At 32.5% G+C, this 20,899-nt stretch overlaps 5 protein-coding genes across 6 annotated transcripts in view; 4 read left to right on the top strand and 1 right to left on the bottom strand.

Annotated features, from left to right (window-relative positions):
• LOC106789060 (protein jagged-1-like) overlaps positions 1-8,424 on the top strand; it is a 52,080-nt gene extending 43,656 nt beyond the window's left edge. The window contains exons 3-8 of one of the 2 annotated variants that reach the window (XM_014752892.1): positions 198-489; positions 4,389-5,007; positions 5,289-5,932; positions 6,050-6,595; positions 6,874-8,027; positions 8,101-8,424. In XM_014752892.1, the coding sequence (XP_014608378.1) occupies positions 198-489; positions 4,389-5,007; positions 5,289-5,932; positions 6,050-6,595; positions 6,874-8,027; positions 8,101-8,109 (3,264 nt within the window). In that variant the 3' untranslated portion in view covers positions 8,110-8,424. Of the gene's footprint in view, positions 1-197; positions 490-4,388; positions 5,008-5,288; positions 5,933-6,049; positions 6,596-6,873 lie in introns of both variants that reach the window. The other variant, XM_014752891.1, reaches the window with a different exon arrangement.
• A 4,640-nt stretch (positions 8,425-13,064) lies between these two features.
• Positions 13,065-15,723, top strand: LOC106789051. Its single transcript, XM_014752871.1, is given in 7 exon segments — positions 13,065-13,079; positions 13,177-13,374; positions 13,520-13,942; positions 14,214-14,660; positions 14,771-15,243; positions 15,246-15,528; positions 15,636-15,723. Coding segments are annotated over 7 exon segments (1,914 nt in total). The 3' UTR covers positions 15,711-15,723.
• Positions 15,724-15,762: 39 nt separating this feature from the next.
• Positions 15,763-16,866, bottom strand: LOC106789067 (ADP-ribosylation factor-like protein 2). The gene is made up of 3 exons (XM_014752903.1): positions 16,728-16,866; positions 16,453-16,603; positions 15,763-16,351 (listed from the first exon to the last, which is right to left on the bottom strand). Exons 2-3 carry the CDS (start codon positions 16,515-16,517, stop codon positions 15,862-15,864), a joined length of 555 nt encoding a protein of 184 aa, XP_014608389.1. The 5' UTR covers positions 16,518-16,603; positions 16,728-16,866; the 3' UTR covers positions 15,763-15,861.
• A 69-nt stretch (positions 16,867-16,935) lies between these two features.
• Positions 16,936-18,373, top strand: LOC106789064 (protein RTF2 homolog). Its single transcript, XM_014752900.1, has 3 exons — positions 16,936-17,114; positions 17,331-17,714; positions 17,837-18,373. Exons 1-3 carry the CDS (start codon positions 17,046-17,048, stop codon positions 18,272-18,274), a joined length of 891 nt encoding a protein of 296 aa, XP_014608386.1. The 5' UTR covers positions 16,936-17,045; the 3' UTR covers positions 18,275-18,373.
• A 77-nt stretch (positions 18,374-18,450) lies between these two features.
• On the top strand, positions 18,451-20,868 carry LOC106789052 (probable ATP-dependent RNA helicase Dbp73D). Its single transcript, XM_014752872.1, has 6 exons — positions 18,451-18,636; positions 18,847-19,275; positions 19,364-19,576; positions 19,663-19,873; positions 19,945-20,379; positions 20,487-20,868. Exons 2-6 carry the CDS (start codon positions 18,864-18,866, stop codon positions 20,866-20,868), a joined length of 1,653 nt encoding a protein of 550 aa, XP_014608358.1. The 5' UTR covers positions 18,451-18,636; positions 18,847-18,863.
• Positions 20,869-20,899: the final 31 nt, after the last annotated feature.

Raw genomic sequence — 20,899 nt, forward strand, 5'->3', positions numbered from 1 at the left:
TTTTTTTTTTTTTTTTTTTTTAATCGACACGAACAATATAGCTCGTTTTAATTTTTTATTTTTCGTATCTTCTTTCGAAAAAAATCCCAATGTGTGGGTACATTTTAAATGTTGGCAAAGAACAAATTCGCAATCACTTAAGTTGCTTAATTTTATTTTATTATTCTTATTGTATTTATATGTTTGTTTTGTTGCAGAGACAATTTACATTGATCTTACAAGCGAGAGACGAAGCCAGTGCTGGTGTAATCGAGGAAGCCAGTTACAGCGGAATTGTTTTACCAGGACCAACGTGGCATACCCTCAATCATCAAGGAAGAAATGCTCATTTAGCATATCGCGTGAGAGTACAATGTGCGGATCATTATTACAACGCTACGTGTACCAAGTTTTGCAGGCCGAGAAACGACATATTCGGTCATTACACCTGCGACGAGAACGGAGACAAAGCTTGCATACAGGGCTGGAAAGGTTCCGATTGTGAAATAGGTGAACAATACTATTATATTTATTATATTTATCTCAACGATTATATTTATAATCATTTATTACATTTAATAACAACACGATATGCAAAAGGAATTTATCGTTTGAGTTATATGAGAAAACACACAGTTGTTATATTATAAATTATCAGAAATCTGCCCCCAAAAACAAAATCAAAGATCCCCAAAGCCTAGACAAAAAGGAAACAGTAATGAAAAAGTTATTACAACAGAACGAAGTCTTAATAAAAAGAAGAAGAAATTAACAGAAATATTTCTAATTTTGGGTCTATGTTAAAATAATATCTACAAAATTGATTATCAAAGACATTATTAGGAAAAATTTCAATAAGCTTGTTAGGAAATGTTATTAGACAAATTAAACATATAATGCATGTATCATGTGTGTATTGAAAACACAATTCTTTCTAATTACTTAGACTCTCTGTGAGTGTGTTAGGAGAAAAAGAAAAATAATTTAGTTGGTATGGAAATATATAAGTGAAGCTACGAAAGAGAAAGAAGAATAAGAATATTAAGAAAACGTGGGTTGTGGGATCAAGAGGCACGGCCTCTTGCGGATCGTAAAACATACGAATTATCTCGAAGCGTGCCTCAATGGGCGGACGTTAGACGCATGTCGTACGATCTTACAAAGGTAGCGACATCACGCCAGGTCTTGGCTCGCACAATAGAGCGCCAGGCTAATATATAACAGCTCTTTCTTCGCTGGTTAATCGTTACTTCCGTCTCACTGTGATTGCGGACTCACCAGGTCGCAGTGTCACATCCTATCTTTCTTCTTTCTTTCTTATTCTTATTCTTCATCTTCTTCTTCTTCTTCTATCTTATCTTTCTTTCACCCTTATTTTCCAATTCGTTTCGCGACCTTGCAGAGATCTAATTTACTATTGGATTAGAAATTCTTTAATTTATCTAAACCTAATTGTAAGGTTTTTTTCATTTAAGAGAAATATTTCATTAGGTTTCGTGTTTGTTTTTTTACTTTAGGGTATGAATTTTATTGGAGTAGTTGAAGATAAGGATTGTTATCGATTGATTAGATTTTTAGATATTTCAGTATACTAAAAGAATTGAAAAATGAATAAATTTGCATTAATGTTTTCTCTTAACACTTAAATATAAATATATAATTAATAATATGAAATTTATTTGGGATCATTTCAATATTTCTATATTATTATCAATAGTAATCGAATAATTATTTAGCGTTCTACTTTTGAGTTTATTAAAATAAAAAAAGGAGATTTCAACAGAAAAATAGGATCGATGAAACCCAATTAGGATCTATCGATAGGAATCGTGTACTCGTGAGACGTCGAGTCGATTGTAAGTAAAGCTTAACTTGTAAGAGAAAGAGAGAGAGAGAGAGAGTAACTGGCTCTGACATTTTTGTCGCACTGTGAAAGGTCAATAGGAGAATTTCACTCCGTGCATCGTCTTCACACGAGAGTTCTTCCTATGCACGAACGAACCCGGTTCGTAACGTGCCAAGCTACAGCACGGCAGGCTTGTGAGAGAAGTCAAATCTTTTTTTTCCTGATAAGATCGTCGTAGTTCTCGCTAACATAAGTCGAACGAGAACAACCATCACCACCACCATCACCACCATTACCACCACGTTCTTCTTGAATCTTTTAGAAACTACCATGAAATTTCTATCTTCGATTAATACACATTCGAATACAATTATCAAAATATTTCTGTAAAGAATACAATCATTTTTAATTTAATTTATTTATTTATTTGTTTTTTCAATTGATACTTGCATTTATCTACACAACAGAGTTTCCAAAATCCAAGTATTTTACGTGTGTCTACATATTCTAAATTAAATGTTTCATTCAGTATAACACAATATCACTTATTGCTTTTGCATAAATTGTTCGTAAAAATAAAAAAAAAATCAGTCGAATAAAAATTACCATTATACTATTATTCAATCAAAATAAAACAAACACACACTTATAAACATTCCTAATTACAATTTAATCGATCGAAAATCGTAGGAACTTCCTTAATACTTTATTCAAAATTCCTGCACGTAACGATCTTAGGAAAAATAATGAAAGAAAAAGAAGAATAAGCTAAACAAAACAAAAAAATAGAAGAAATCCTTAATCCTAACTATAGCCGGAAGGTGAAGGAAAGGAAACGAGTAAGAGTAAATCGCGAGCGTTAATTTAAACCGGCGTTGACTTAGGTGAATCAATCAACCACGAAGAGAGGAGGCTTCCTCTTCAAACCCCATCGGTTAGATTTATAGTTTCCTATCTGCGAGAGAAAATTTACTATTTCTTCTTCCATCTCTCTCTCTCTCTCTCTCTCTCTTCTTTTTCCTCCGTTTTTTTTTCTTTCTTTCTTTTTTCCAAAGAAGGAAGAAACATCTCACGAGGATGAAACGTGGCTTGATTAACTCGAGATAAAATTGCTTAGTGGATACGCAAACGCGTTTCCGATCGAATCCGATCGAGCATTGGCCAGAACTCATTGCTGTTAGGCTAAAAGAAGGTCTTCTGCTTCATGATGGTAAAACGAGAAGAGTGGTGGTTTAGAGGGAGGATTATAAGAGGGAGGTATGGAGGTAGGGGGTGGGAAAGGGGGAGGAGGGACGATGACGTGCCGTCATTTAGTACCTTGAGAGTATCCCGATGCAGTCGTATAAATATCCGTAAATGTCCGTCGTTCGTGAGGACGAGAAAGGCCAGGACTATTAATCATTAGAGATGCTGTGAAAGAGCAGGTATATTCAGGTGTATATATATATATATATATATGTATATGTACTAAGTACGTATGTATTATATGTACATACCGGGTGATGCATCTTAAATACCCCATCTCGAATAATAATTCGATTATTTATTGGATATAATAAAGTTTATTTGATTTAGAAAATGAATAAAATAAATTGATCGTTCAAATACAAAGTATATTGTATTATTTGATCATAGTTTAAATATTAATCAGATAGATAATATTCTATATTATTTAAAGTAAAAATATTAATGAGAGTTAATTTACCTTAGATTAATGAAAAATTATCAGGAATATTTCAACATTTCGAATAATTCGATTGGTATCGGTGATAAAGTAAAGATACTTTCGAAAGCGAGTCAATTTTAATCGGATAGATTATATTTTATTACTTGATGGCAATCGAGTTATATCGTTAGGATGAATTTGAATGGTTCACCCGTTATATGCGAGTACGTATAATATACGTTTGGTTATATATACTCTCGGGAAAGTATCTTCTATGCAAAAGGTGCATATATATTTCTATGTAAATGTATATATATATGTATAAGTACCTTATATGATGATTTTACGTGAGAATAACGTGTGGGTATATTTAAAGCGCGTGACGTAACGGTAAAATCGTCGTCGTAGTTGTCGTCCTCATCTCTTGTCTTCGATATTCTCAGAGGAAAAGGGTCGAAAGATTATACGTATGTATATATATATATGTATTTATATATATATATATATGTTTGTACGTACGTATGTAGATACTCGCGTGTTACCACGGCATGAGTTTTCGTTTCACGGTCAAGGGAGATAATCCTTCTCTCTGTCGCTTCTCATCCGTCTTTCCGTCCCCTCGGCTAATTGAGTTGCCCGACTATAAAGCGATACCTAACTCTTTGCCGTCTTCGTCGAGTTTCGAAATTACCGTTCACGATGATAGAGAAGAGATACCGTAATCGCATGAAATTGAGTTTCGAAATTGTTGGAAATACATTTCGAGGATTACGACTGATTTGTTATTTGACTGTCATTTTATCATATCTATCTATATATCAAATCTACATTCTCTATCTCTCTTTGTTTTCTATGTGTATTATTAATAAAATAAAAATATTTTTATTGTGATTCTAGCTGTTTGCAAAGAGGGTTGTCATCCGGTTCACGGTCACTGCAACGTAAGCGGTGAATGCAAATGTAGACACGGTTGGCGTGGTGAACTTTGCGATCAGTGTACACCTTATCCCGGATGCAAACACGGTTATTGCAATGGTTCCAGTTGGCAATGCATTTGCGATACAAATTGGGGTGGCATATTGTGCGATCAAGATCTCAATTATTGTGGCACGCACGAGCCCTGTCAAAACGGTGGCACATGCGAAAATACTGCACCGGATCAGTATAGGTGTACATGCCCTGAAGGATTTTCCGGGCCTACTTGCGAAAAGGTAGACAATCCTTGTGCCTCGAGTCCCTGCGCCAATGGTGCAACCTGCATCGAATTAGGTGAAAGCGCACATTGCGAATGCGCGCCTGGTTTTACCGGGCCTTTGTGTGCAACCGACATCGACGAGTGTGCCTCGCAACCTTGTCAAAACGGTGGTACCTGCGTTGACGGTAGAAATGGTTTCGTTTGCAACTGTCCACCTGCCTGGCAAGGTTCCCTTTGTCAATTCGACGTAGATGAATGTGCGCTCAAGGAATCGCCCTGCAAAAATTCCATCAGTTGCGTTAACCTTGCCGGTGATTACAGGTAAGAAATTTAATATCAAATAGAAAATTGTAAGAGAGACAAAAATTTGATAGAATATCGAATACTTTTTCTTTTTATTATAATACTTTAATTTTTATATTCTAAAAAGTAAATTCATAATGTATACCCCTCAAAAAAAAAAAGAAGAAATCCCGATAAGAGTAAAAACAATCTTCATGATAGATATCGAATTTTTAATTGGAAAAAGACAAAACAAAAAGGAAATGAAATCGTTAGGTACGTTATTAGTAAAGTAATAGGAGGTGAATGACAAATTTTAGATGTCGGTGTAGAAGCGGTTTCACAGGGAAGAATTGTACGAAGAACATCAACGATTGCGTTGGACAATGTCAACATAGTGCACTTTGCATCGATCTCGTCGACGATTATCACTGCAGTTGTTCGGCAGGTTATTCCGGGAAGGATTGTGACGTTGACATCGACGAATGTGCCTCGAAGCCTTGTCAAAATGGCGGAGAATGCAGAGATTTGGTAAACGCTTACGAGTGCGTTTGTCCTGTTGGATTCACCGGTTACCAATGCGAGATAGATCGGGATCATTGCAGTCCAAATCCTTGTAGAAATTCGGCGCCATGTTTTAACACGCAAACCGATTACTATTGCCATTGTCCCGAACAATGGCAAGGGAAGAATTGTAGCGAATCGGCATCGCAAAATCCGCAATTTAGCGGTAACACGGACGATCAATTAGGTTGCGGTAGCGAGGGAACGCCTTGCGGTGGCAGAGGAAAGTGCAGCGGTGACAAATGCATTTGCGATCCGGGTTATACCGGTGTTCACTGTCACGAGAATATCAACGATTGTCGTGGGAATCCTTGTATGAACGGTGGTACCTGCGTTGATCTCATCAATTCGTTTCAATGTATATGCCGTGAGGGTTGGAGCGGAGATTTGTGCGATCAAGGTCAGTAATTCATATTAAAATTATATATTTCTATACCCCCTATCCATCTCAAAAAGAAAAAAATAATAACCCAAAAAGGCTGTAAATAAAAAAAAGGAATTTAATTTGTATTTGCAGACGTAGACGAGTGCATGTCGTTACCGTGCCGTAACAATGGCACATGTGTGGACGGTGTCGCAGATTTTACGTGCATTTGTCGAAATGGTTGGAAGGGAAAAACCTGTGCCCTACGAGGTGGCCATTGCGAACCGGGCACTTGTCGTCACGGTGGAACATGTCAAGATCGTGGTGATGGTTTTACATGTCATTGTCCACCAAGTTGGGAGGGTGCAGCTTGTCATATAGCTTCTCCAGCATGTGCCAGTAATCCTTGCGAAAATGGAGCAACCTGTGTCAACACGGCGGATGGAAATTACAAATGTCTTTGTCGGGAAGGTTTCGAGGGTCCAAATTGTCTTAGAAATGTGGACGATTGTCAACCGTTGCCGTGCCTGAACGGTGGTAAATGCGTAGACGGAGTTAATTGGTTCAGATGCGAATGCGCGCCAGGATTTACCGGTCCCGATTGTCGTATCAACGTGAACGAGTGTGCCAGTGATCCTTGCACCGCGGGAGCAACCTGCGTAGATGGAATTGCAAGTTATTCTTGCGTTTGTCCACCGGGTATGTGTATTAAATATATATATATAACAAACGTACAAAAATTCTGACATTAATATAAAAGTAACGTTATAAGAAAGGATATTGAATTACGCGTTTGATAAATAAGATCGACATTTTAAAAAATAAATAAATAAAATGAGAGAGAGAGAAAAAAGATCGATCCTGTTCATAATTCAGACCAGTTTTCATTCGATGGGGGGGTTTGCTCGTCGTACTTTACAACGATACAAACTCGTCCGGTGGGTTCTTCTTACATATTCTTTTTGTCCGTTCCGCAGGTAGGACCGGTATTCGTTGCGAGATTCGCACGGCCGGCGGTCCAGGATGCGTAGCTGCAAGCTGGGAGGACGATTGCAACATTTGCGAGTGTCGAAGCGGAAAGAATCAATGTAGTAATGTATGGTGCGGTCAGGGTAACTGTTTAAACGGTACGTCCTGTTTGGCACACGAAGTATGCGTACCAAGTCCAGGAGAAAGTTGTCTATCACCACCCTGTCCAGCTTGGGGTGAATGTCGACCGGTGGAAACTGGGAGAAGAGTAGGACCACCTGCATTACCAGCACCACCCTCTTGTTGGCCTGGTCAAGCAACACCGGGACCAACTTGTTCGAGATTGACGATATTATTAAGAAGAGATACTTTAGCGTCTGGTACGTCAGTCGAATTGCTTTGTCGTCGACTGAGAAAACTTTTGGCTGACCCGAGACGACCACAATTGATCGTATTACTTTGCGATTTGAAACCGGGTGACAACGATACCGTAGAGGTAACAATATTCTCGGAAACGGCAGCAGACGCAGCTCGGGATTTGGGTGAAGCATTGAGTCGTCCCATGGGCAGACCACTCGCACTTGCCTCAGTTTTGGAAGTCAAAGTCGAGACCGCTTTAATCAGCGAGCCTAGTTCCAATTCGAATAACGCGGCAGGTGGTTACATTGCTGTCCTAGGTGGTGCTTTAGCAACTGTCCTAGTATTAGCTTTGTTCGGAGGTCTTTGGTATCTCAGAACGGCAAGACAACGTTCAAGCTTAACCGCGACAACCAGCAGCGAGACTTCCCTGCATCGTCATCGCAGTGATCTTGACGAAAAATCAAACAATTTACAAAATGAAGAGAACCTAAGAAGGTACGCAAATCCTTTAAAGGATCAAGACCCAGAACCACGCGTGTCCGTAGTCAGACCATTGGCTGGTGCTTCTCTCAGTTCACTCGGTACAACTGAAGAAAGTCTCGAAATGGTCTCGGAAGAAGGAAGACATCGTTTACCACCCCTTTACAAACCCCCTAGTGCCGAGACGAGAAATAACACGGCGAGTTTTAGTTACGAGGAAGGTCCCCACAAACCTTACACCAAACCGAGAATACAAGAACCAACGTACTCCCATCAGCAACCTGGGACGAGTCAAACGTCTGGTCCTCATCAAGTGTTAACGGTACATGTTTAAAGTCTTCCTTTTTTTTTTTCTTTCTTTTTTTTTTTTTCTTATTATTATTATTTTTTTACAGCAATTGTAGTACCTAACACGGACTTATCAGTTATTCATTACGATTTAAACTCGATTCTAACTTGTGTGTTCAAAGTGTTCCCCAATTATTCCCACGTGTTTTTTTTTTTAATGATCTGGTGACAAGATAATCAAGTATTTTGTCTAAACTTAAATGTTTTTTAGCACGATTAAGTGGTATGATTTTAAGATGATTATATTCGAAGACACGTACGTTCGTTATAATATATGATCCGAAAAAATATATTATATATTATAAATGTCGTAAAATCTTGCAAGAATTAACGTCTTCCCTGGTTTTGTTTTTTTTTTAAAAAAAGGTTACGTAGAAATATATCATGCACAAAATAAAAAAACAGAAAAGAAGAAGAAGAAGAAGAAGAATGAGAAAGTTCGTATTTAAAATGATTTTTTTCTACGTGTTCCATCAGAGTTCCCCTATAATCTCATGACTAAAGATCATGATTTTGTTGACAATAAATGCGATCGACGATTATAAGTAACTATAATGATAACATTTTAATATGTTGTTATCGTTGTACATATGTATATAGCTCGTACTTAGTAATTTTCGCTGTGACTGCACCGCTTGCATAATCCAAGTGTTCAGCAATCACGACCCTTGATATCTTAAAAAGTTTTCTACGCTGTGTTGGTTATCGCGCATAATTATTATAATTATTATTATAGAGATCGTACGCGTTCGTTGTTATATCATATAAATAAATAAATGAATGAATAATTAATTAAATGAATAAATAAATAAATAAATAAATATATAATTAATTAAATTAAATAATAATCAATCCTTTATGCGAGGCAGGTCTGCAAATAAACACACAACAACAAAATGATTAAAATAAAATATAAACGCATGTGCAGCAAGTATGTAACACGGTGGAACCTTTCAGTATCCGATGATTTTTTTTTATTATTCAAACGTTGCAGAAATCGTTTACATTTCATGTTAATTTGGATACTACAGATTCTACTGTACATATAACGCATTTATAATACAGTGATGAGGTTCAAATATCCAAGAACGATGATGATGATAATAATGATGATGTGTGTGTGTTATTCTTCGATCAATTTTTTATGTTTTTTTTTTTTAAGAAATCTCGTTACTTACACCGTACAACGTATCGTATACTATTATAACGTACTGCTTACGATTTTATAATTTTAACTGATGATTATACTGATTGCGTTACATTGTTTGGATACTTACATTTATACCGAACAATTTTTACGATTCACTTAAAAAAAAAAAAAAAAAACAGTGAAAATCATTTCCTAAGACTTACGATACATTCATACAAATATACATACGTGCGCATACCTGCATACATACCGTGTAATATTATGCCGATAACGTGATTAACATAAATTTATCATTGCGAAATATGTACGTGGGTGGATTGAAAAATTTTTAGTCTAATGTAGAAAAATTAAATGTCTTTTTTTTTTTTTTCTCTCTCTCATTATGGTTTTCAGTCGAGAACTAAACTTTTGTTTTTATAAAAAACATTGTTTTTCATCGAGGCTTAAAATTTTGTTAATCCACACATAATCCACAAATTGATATATTAAAATGGTGTTTAGCCTTCGAACGTTCCTTTCGGACGATATTATTGTGATATATTATTATTATTATTTACGTAACGACCAATACTTTCCCACAGTCGTTTTTTACTTCTTTTTTTTATTATATATATATATTATATATATATTTTTATTTTATTTTTTAATTTTCTTCCCATTTCCTTCGTTAAGTCTATCTCGTTGTACTATGTCTATTTCTTTTTCGTTTGTTTTAATTTCGCAAGCACTATGATATCGTCATGAACGAGAAAAAAAGAAACAAACGTGCATATGTATGTGTGTGTGTGTGTGTGTGAGAGAGGAGAAATGAATAAATAAAAAAATAAATAGATAAATAAATAAATAAATAATAATAATAATAATAATAATAATAATAATAATAATTAAAAATGAGAAAAATATGAAAAAAGAAGAAAGGAAGAGTTAATTTGGCGAATACCATTATTTAGAATCTAACGTATGCGTATTTACGAACGTTCATCGGCAGAAAATGCGATTATTCCGTGTAGATTAAGTTAAATAAAACTAGAAAGTGGTAATGAAAAAAAAAATGACAAAAAAAAAAAATACACAAATAATAATATTAATAATAATTATATTAATAATAATAATAATAATCATATTAATAATAATAATAATAATAATAATAATAATAATAATATAATCACATAGTAATATTAATAATTAATGATAAGACGAGGAAAAAAAGAGTGCAAGGAGAAAAAGAAATGAGTGTAAATATACGCCGCTTTTACTTAACGATTCTAACTATATTCCAGTTCTATATACTGCGACTACAACAACACACAAAAAAACGAAACAAAAAGAAAAAAAAGAAGAAAAAGGAGACAAGTTGACAAGTTTTATTTTTTTTTTTTGTTGAAAAAAAGAACCTTCATTACATTTAATTATAAATTGATATAAATAATTTATACGCGTATACACGTACACGATATTACATTTACATCTTAGTCATTTCTCGATCAAACGAACAAACGTGTGTGTGTGTGTGTGTGTGTGTGCATTTTAATATTAATTCAATCAACGAGTCGCGTCACATATACACGTACACGTACACACAAAAAAAACGTGACTTTAACGTATTCGATGTTTTATCCAATAGAAATAGTTGGCAAAGTTAAGGAAAGGAAAAGAAGAAAAAAAAAGATAAAGAAAAAGAATAATAATTATAATAAACCGGTAAGTCTCTCTTGTATACTTTCTATTCGATCTATAGTGATCGATTAATAAGAGAAAGAGCGGCGTAGTAAGCCTACGAGAAGAATTGTAAATAGATAAAATCCCCCCCCCCCATCCCCATCCCCCTTCTACATCTTCACCACTTCTATTCCTCCACCTCCTCCCCCACAACTGTTTAATCAAGTATTATAATATAGATAGGATCGTTCTTTCTTTCGAACTCTTATCTAGATGTGCAATTGTATTTTTTTGTGGGGTTCTAATTTTATTTTATTTTATTATATATTAATCGTATTTTCTTTTTCTCCTTCCCCTTTTTTAAAAAAATGAGGAAGAAACAAAAAAGAATCATATGAATTTGTCCCCATTTTCCTCTCATTACGTAGGAATATAAATAGAAATAATTTCGCGACGATTTATATATATACATAATTTTATATATATATATATTATATTATTATTATTTTTTATTTGTGTATTCTCTTAAAATAATTCCTAGATCATGTGGGGGGGAACAATAGTTCGAACGTTCGAATGAAAGTTTATTCGATTTAATTTCATTTCTTTTTTCTGTTTGTTTGTTTGTTTTTTTCATTTTAAAATATTATAACGAATTAAAAAGAAAAAAAAGAAAAAATTCGCAAATAATAATCCGAGAATTAAAATGTTATTCCGGATGGAAAGAAGAAACAAAAAATGGGGTCTCGAGGATCGATTTTATTCGATCTTACGTTGAACCGTTAGAGATAAGTGAAATAAAAAAAAAAAAAAAAACTTACAACAACATATTTAATCTAGAGAAATGAATCGTTTAACTAATGTCTCTCTGATCGAATGATAGATTTTAGTTTAAGGGATATAAATACACCCACGCGTTGTGAATTGTGATCGATCGCTCGTCAATGTCGACAATGCCGAGTTATAATTAACGAAATGAGCGAGTACATTGTTGTAAATAATTTCCCCTCTTGCCACCTACTTATTCCTCCCTTTCATTCCATATCCCTTTTCGTATCTTATTTTTTTGCTCCTAACCACCACCCACCCACCCACTCCCCCCTCCATCCCCATTCTCTCTCGCATTACGTTACGACGATGAAGAGTTTCAATAAAAAGTACAATACTTCGTCATAATGTCTTGTTTTCTTTTTCTTGTTTTTTTTCTTTTTTATTAGCTTTTCCATCAACCCTTATTCCACACCCCCATCACTTTTAAAGATTAATTATTGTAGTATAATTTTCGTTTCTTTTCGAAATAAATTATTTGCAAAGTTAACGCGAGGTTAAGAGGTGTATTATAAAAATAATGAATATTTTATTATATTTTACAAATGAAATTATAAAATCATTAACGAGCTAGATCCCTTACTGTTTTATCGTCTATCAATCATAGATTCTTCTATTGTGTTTTACCATCTTTTAATAATAAATCATTGTCTATTTTATCGTTTTTTAATATATAGATCATAGTTATAGATACTTGTTTTTTTTTTTCTGATCAAGATAATTTTCAGTTGGTAATAATTGATCACACGTATACCGCTAATAAATTAATTATTTAAATAATTCAATCTCTCTAAAAACATGATATGTAATATATATGTGTGTAGTATACTCGTACATAGATACGTGTATACATTTAAAGGTAATTTTGATATAATTGAAGATAATACACTTGATCATCGTCAAAAGTGCGTCTGGGATGAACAATAAGCTCCAAGATCAATTTCGCGACGAGACAACAGAATTTACGAGCCCGGACGAACATAACGTAAGATAGATTAGGATGATCACTGTATAAGGAACTGTTGAAATTACAACACAATGGTTCAGAAGAACCACTTGATGAGAATACTTGGTAAATGAGTCATCTCTTTCTCTCTCTCTCTCTCTCTCTCTCTCTCTCTCTTGACAGTCAAATTTCATTCATCGAAATTGTTTCCTGAACCAATCTTCGATCATTCTATTCCGTGATTTAATATTAAGATTCTGTTCGATCTTCGATCATTAATATATCGATCATTAAAACAAATCGAATTTAAATTTTTCAATGGATTTGACATAAATTATAACCGGGATAAAAAATTCGTAAAAAAAAAAAAAAAATAAAATGTAAAAAAAATTCAATAGTTTGGATATTATAGAAATTAAATTTTAAGAATGAACAGTACACAGGTACACATGCGTATATATAATTAAACTAATATATTAAAATATACTTAAATTTATTTAATATGGAAAAATAAAATAATATATGAAATATATGCTACAGCAATATATCCAAAATTCGATTCAAGAATCTTACTACTCAGAATTTGATTACGAAAAATGGGCTGATTATTACGAAGAGGAAACGTTTGAGGATGAATACGACGTGGAATCAGAATTCAGCGATGATTTCGAACGAGATCAATTAATGGATAGAAAGAAAAAGAAGAAGAAGAAGATACGTTTACAAAAATTACTCGGTGTAACTTAAAAAACAACAAATTTGGTAAACTTTAATCAAATTAGCCGCAAAGTATAGAATCCATTCTATTGGTTTTATTTAAAATATTTCATTAAGTTACGATACACGAAACATTCGAGTATTCAATAAGAAAATTGTGTTTTAGGTCGTCCGAAAAAAAGATGACGATGATGTTTCGATCGAAACTTTGATTACTCCGGAAGAAAAAGATGTTGTTTCCGAAAAATCACTCAGCGAATCATCGATTCATCCTTGCTTGAGGGATATCGATATAAGCGATTCGCAAATGAAATTATCCAATTTGAACACGACCTTTCCAATCCCAAATGATCCCGGGGTGGGCCCAGCATTTTGGGTTCTTGCAACTCAAGAATCCTTTGAAGAAGGTGGGGTTTACAAATTTGACGAACATGCCAAATTCAAAGGTCTTAAAGTTATACAATCTATTGCTAAAATGTTGCAAACGGAATACATTGATTTAAGATATTACGGAATCGATCCACGAATCGTTCAAATTATTTCTTGCGCTTTGCAAAATAACGCATCCGTTCAAACGATCGATCTTACGGTACTTTGTTTTTCGTTTACATATCATTTACACCATACAATTTGAACACGTTGATCGTTTGACACTTGTCATGGAAATAAATACAACAATTCTTGTAAAATAATTACTTCAAAAAATTAATTTCAATTGAACGAAGAAAATTGTTAATCGAATTTCAATGGTTCAATGAAATTGGTTTCAATGGAAACACAGCTGTGATCCAATTTTAAGTCAGGTGGCGATCAACGTGTTAAATATGTTGTAATACTGATTATTGTAATTATTTTTTCAGGACAATTGGTTGACACAAGGTGCTTGTTATCATTTGGGTGAATTATTGCAGAAAAGTAGCACAATAAATCATTTAATTTTATCCAAATGTCGGATCGGTTCGAAAGGTACGGAAAAATTGTGCGATGGAATTTCAGCATCATCCTCGTTGATCACTCTCAATCTTAATTCTTGTGATCTTAATGAGAAAGGATTAGAAATATTAGCATCCGCGGTACGAGATAATCAAAGCTTGGAAGAACTATTTTTAGCAAATAATAATTTAAACAAAGCTTGCACAGAACATCTATGTTATATCATAGCACATTCGAAATCCATTAAATGGTTGGATTTATCATCGAATTCGTTGTTCGATCAACAAACTTGGAAAAGTTTGGCAAACGTTTTATCGAAAAATTATATTTTGGTTGGATTAAATTTATCGTGGAACGGGATTGATTCTGAATGCGTCAGATACTTGACAATTATTTTAAGAAGATCGCAACTTGAAATTTTGGATCTTAGAAGTGAGAATTATTCAGTATACGAATTAAAAAAATTAATTAATTATATTTATTTTGCTTTGGAATTAATTTTTTATTTAAAGGTAACATGTTAACGAAATCTGATGCAGCAATTATTTCCAAACCATTGTCGAGAAACAATGTATTAGAAGAATTATATTTAGGAAGTAATCCTTTGGGCACGGAAGGTGCATTTATTTTGATTTCTTCTCTTACTATGAAAAATTCACCGAACAGTAGTCTTCGTCTTTTAAATTTAGAAAATGTTTGGGCAGATAAAAATATTCTACCAGAATTGGAATCGATAGAAAATGAAAAACCATGGTTGCAAATAGAATTAGGTGGTATTCTTAGTAATTACAAATTAGTAGGGCCAAATGTTCAAAAAATTCTTTTGAGAAGAGCTCAATACGAAGCGATGGCACAAAAACGAAAGAGACTTAGAAGAAATTTTGGTCATTTTGTATTATCCTTAACTGATAGATCAATACGTAAAGGTATTTGTTGCACGATTATATAATGAGATGCTACAATTTGATGAAATTCATAATAAATATTATTGCAGGACGGTTTAGAGAATTAATAAGACAATTTAAATTGAGATTATCTAAATCGCTTATCAAAGAGATCATTGATGCTTTTCCTGGACCAAGAAAAACAGTCGATCAAGCTCTCATAAAAGCAATTTATTTGGAAGAATTTCCTGACACAAAACCACCCCCAATCAAACCATCAATAAAAAAAGAAGAAGAGATCGTAAAAGTAGAAGCTGAAAAACCAAAAGTAAAGCAGATACCTGAAGAAAAACTTGAGGTTAGTATAGAAAAGAAATAAAGAATATATATATATATATATATATATGATTATTTAACAAATAATTCTAATTATACGTCTTATTTTATTTATGCGATCACATAAAGTATTCCGAAGAAATAATTTATGAAGTTGAAGAAGATATATTTGATGACTGGTATGAAGGATTAGAATATTATTAAATTAACAAAATTATATTCTATATTTTTATAAATAGAAAATCTATATATTTTCTCTCGTTAAGAATCATTTTATTAAAATTTATTTCGAAGTACTACTATTAAAATTTCTGTAATAAATTAAACGTATTAACTTAACACGAGGATTTAATATTTAATCGATATAAAATATTCTTGCGGCGATATCGCTAACAATCCAATTAATACCTTCGACTAAATTTTCTCCCGTAACTGCAGAACATTTGTATATCTGCCAGTGATGCGTTTTAATGTTAGGTAATTCTAAAATTTCAGCAATGTCCGATGCCGAAAGTGCACCAGGTAAATCTTGTTTATTAGCGAATATCAAAAGACTCGCACCTTCCAATCTTTCCTCTTGCAATAATTTATATAATTCTACTTTGCAATCTTCTAATCTTCTACGATCAGCACTATCGATTACCCATATTAATCCATCAGTAGATTCAAAATAATTCCTCCAGTATGAACGCAATGATTTCTGTCCACCAACGTCCCATACGTTTAATTTGTAACCACGGTGTTCTAAAGTTTTGATGTTAAAACCCAGAGTTGGGGATATGGTGTCTATAGGCTCTCCATTTATTCTTTTTAAAACTGTTGTTTTACCTGCATTGTCTAATCCTCTGAAAATATTAATTTACATTTAAACAATTAAATAAGATATTTTTTTTTGTTTATTTTTAATTAAAAACAACAAAAATTGATAAATCAATGTAATACATACAACATTAGGATTCTCATTTCTTTTTCTTTTTGCTTCAATTTCTTTAACACTGTTAACAAACCCATCTTTGTTAAAGTTTTGAAACACAATTGGAATACAATTGTTCTTTATTTGAGCATATTATATTCAAAATTTGCTTTGAATAAACGTCCTGAAATAATAATCAAGTTTAATAGTTAATAAAAAATTCATATATTAGTAAAAAATAATAAAGCATTGTAACATAACCCTTAAGCACTATCAATTTAATAATTTTTAACTTGAAATACGTTTACCTTTTTTGTTGTCACAAATTATTTTCAATTTAAATGGAAAATTATTGTAAAATCTTTTAGAAAAAGCTTTCTATTTTTATAGATTAGTTTTTCTTGACAGTACTTGGTAATTATTTATTGTTAAATGAAATAACTATAATGAGATATTACTAATATTAATGTTGGTAACACTGACACGTTATAGAACGAAAAATAAGTTCCTAGCGACATTGCCGAATTTCGGTTGGCATCACTGGGACCTCCATTAAATATACAATAAAGCTTGTCGAATTATTATTTTTTCTTTAACATATTAAATAATTAATCTTTTATTGCAAAATGGGTTGTGATGGTGGAACTATTCCTCGTAGAGACGAACTCGTGAGAATAAAGAAGAAACCTGAAAAAGTAAGTACCTATGCATTTTATTTAAAACACCAAATATTTTCTACATGTAACATAACCAACAAAATATAATCTTCGACAATAACAAAATACAATTGTATATTGCAATAAACGATTACACTGCAATAACTAAATTGCAATGTTGTAATCTAAAATCTTATAATATTTATTATTTAAAACATATGTAATAAAAAATGTTTTGTCGTTCTAATTTGACAGAAAGATAAAGATGCTGAATTAGCATTCAGATGGAAACATTGTACGATACGACAATTACCTTTGCAAGCACCAGTTGTTGCTTGTGGATTAGGTCGTCTTTATAGCAAGGAATCTGTTTTGGAAGGACTTCTTGATCGTGATACACTTCCAGAATCTGCAGCTCATATTAAAAACTTAAAAGATATCAAGAATCTTAATCTTACTCCTAATCCTGCATTCAATGCTAACAAAGCAGAAAAAGGAGATTGTTATGTTGATGGTGGAAAGAGTCCATACATTTGTCCAGTTATTGGATTGGAAATGAATGGAAAGTATAAATTTTGCTTTTTGTGGACTTGCGGTTGCGTGATGAGCGAACGTGCACTCAAAGAAGTCAAGACTTCAGTAAGTAATACATTAAATGAAATTTTTATTTTCATATTTATGATTACCTATGTTTAATGTAATTTGTTTTTAGTATTTTTATGATTAAAAAGTATTATTATTTATTTCTTTTTGTTTTAAAGGTATGTCATAGATGTCAACAAGCATTTACTGAAGCGGATATTGTTATCTTGAATGCAGTTGACGATGATCTTGAATTAATGCAGAAACGTTTAAATGCACGCAAAGCTGCACAGAAATCTTCCAAGAAAAGGAAAAATAAAACTGAAAGTACTTCGACTGAAAGTACTTCGACTGAAAGTACCTCGACTGAAGTTAATGATAAAGAAGAAGTATTGAAAAAGAAGATTAAAAAGGAAGAAAAATCTTCAACTTTACCTAAAAAGAATGTAAATAGAAATGAAGCTGAAGATCCTGCATATAGAAAAGCTAAAGAAAGCTATAGCGTTGCGAAAGATCCTAAAGCCTCCGAAGTATTCAAAAGTATATTTACGAGTCATAAATCTGCTGACGACCAGGATAGGGCTCATTGGATTACTTACAATCCATTTTATAATTAGTTTTTAATTATAATTTATTTATTTCTGTAAAATAATTTCGTTTGTAATTTTGCTTATAGTTTTTAAGATCTAATTAGCATTAATAAAATGATAAAACTTGAAATTATATTATTAGACAGAATTTTATATTAGTTTAATAAAAAAAATTAATACGTGTAAATAATTTACAAAAAGTAATGAAAATTCTACGTATATTAATTATTAGTATAATTATTTCACATATTTTATTTTTTATATCTGCAAGTGAAATCAATTGCAGTGTTTCATATTTTAGTCACTAGAATGCGTTGTAGTATCCAGATAATGTTATTTGATGGCGGAGCACGTGTTGCTATTTCCGATTGTGTTTTAGTGTTCAAATTGTAAGAATTAATATCAATGTTTAATATTTTTATATATTAGAATCATAAATTTATCTTTTTTTGATATTAAATTTATTGTTATACGAATAATAATATCAAGTAATAAGAAAACATAGATCTAACCTATATTGTTTATACAAGTGTTGCAAGTTCTATTTAGTGTGATGCACATATATTATTTTATTTAATTTGTAAAATAATATTATATAGATTTTATTTGGAAAATCATGACTAACGAAACAATCACGGAAGAAAATGGAGAAGAAAATAGAGAAGAAAGTGAAAATACCATTACTAATGGTACAACAGAAGAAAAAGTAGAAGAGGATGAAACTACAAAACCAGGTTTCCTAATCTTAGGTTCTAAGAGTCATAAGAAAAAGCGAGAGGTTAAAAGAGTATTACCAAATTGGTTAGCGAAACCAGAAATAATATGTGCAGACTTAAACAGTGGTCCAACATTGGACGAAGTTAGTTCCTTAGAACCGCAGCTTATAGAAATTTTGAGAGCTAATGGAATAAATAAATTATTTCCGGTACAAGTTAGTATAATCAATTGGTTGTCGAAATGTGAAGAAGATAGAAAAAAATTCGGATATTGGCCACGAGACGTTTGTGTATCTGCACCTACAGGCAGTGGTAAGAATTTCTTAGTAATTATCATATAATATTTTTGTGTTTATATTTTAATAAAAGTATTATATTTAATACTATGTTTGTGTTTCAGGTAAAACTTTGGCATACGTATTACCAATAGTACAACATTTACAGTCTAGGTTAGTACCAAAAATACGTTGTTTAATTGTAGTGCCGGTGCAAGAACTGGCTCTACAAATTCACAAAGTAGTCCTCACTTATACGTCTCATACAAATTTAAAAGCAGGTTTGATTACGGGTGCCTCGTCATTTGAACAGGAACAAAATAATTTAATCAGAAAAAGTAAATGTTTATTTTTATTAATATATTTTTTTTAATAATTAATCATTTTTTAATCTTAGATTAAAAATGTTCATTGTTTTTTCCAGCTATTTCAAATGAGTACGTAAGCTCAGTGGATATACTGATAGCCACACCAGGACGTTTAGTTGATCACATATTAAAAACTCCTGGGTTTTCTTTAGAATCCCTTCGCTATCTTATTATCGATGAAGCTGATCGTGCAACAGAATGGTTACAATATATTCCTGAACTTCACTTAAATGCACTGCCATTGACTTTGGAAAATTTATCTTCAAGGTATTATTGCATGATCTTTTGCATTTGGTATACATCACAAATTTAAATATTAATACATATTTATATTACAGTCCACCATTTGCACAAAAATTGTTGTTCAGTGCAACTTTGACGCAAGATCCTCAAAAACTAAATCAATTTCGACTCTTCCAACCCATACTCTTTACATCAGTGATAGTTACTGACAGAGATACAGATGTAAATTTGGATGAAGAAGTGGGTAACTTCGTTGGACGTTATACAAGTCCTGAAGAATTGAAGGAACGTGCGGTTGAGTGTTCTCCAGAATATAAACCGATAGCACTACGTCAAATTTTACTACGAAAGAAACATTTTCGCAAAACTTTGGTATTTACTAATTCCACTGAGTCAGCGCATAGATTGTCGTTACTATTACAATTACTTTTATCTGAGAAGAATATCATAGTTGAAGGACTTTCCAGTAGAATCATAGCCAGACAACGCGAGGAAATTTTGAATAAATTTGCATTGGGTGAAATTAACGTGTAAGTATACTAGAACAATGATAGTTTTGATCACTAAGTTTGACTTATAGTTCAATGAAATATTCTATTAAATTAATGTATCTCATGTATATATGTTTTTTTTTCAGTCTCGTTAGTTCAGATGCATTAGCCAGAGGGATGGATATACCAAATGTTCAATTAGTAGTATCATACGATCTTCCCAAACATATCAAAGGGTATATACACAGAGCTGGAAGAACAGGGCGTGCTGGTAAATCAGGTACTGCAATATCTATTCTAACATCCAATCAAATTGGTATATTTAAGCAGATGTTGAGTTCTGCTCACAAAACTTTACCAAAAATAACAAAATTGGAATTAGATGATATTGCTGATAAATTAAATTACGAGGATCATTTAAATAAATTGAAAGATCTGTTAGAGGAAGAGAAGGTTGGTACTATAACTAGAAAGAAATCTATGAAACGAAAATACAATCAAATATCAAATGGAAAAAATAAAAAATAATATTTTATATATACTAATACTAAACGTTAGA

The sequence above is a fragment of the Polistes canadensis genome, unplaced genomic scaffold (genome assembly GCF_001313835.1).
Source record: "Polistes canadensis isolate GaletaPanama2010 unplaced genomic scaffold, ASM131383v1 scaffold_162, whole genome shotgun sequence".
NCBI classification, from domain to species: domain Eukaryota; kingdom Metazoa; phylum Arthropoda; class Insecta; order Hymenoptera; family Vespidae; genus Polistes; species Polistes canadensis.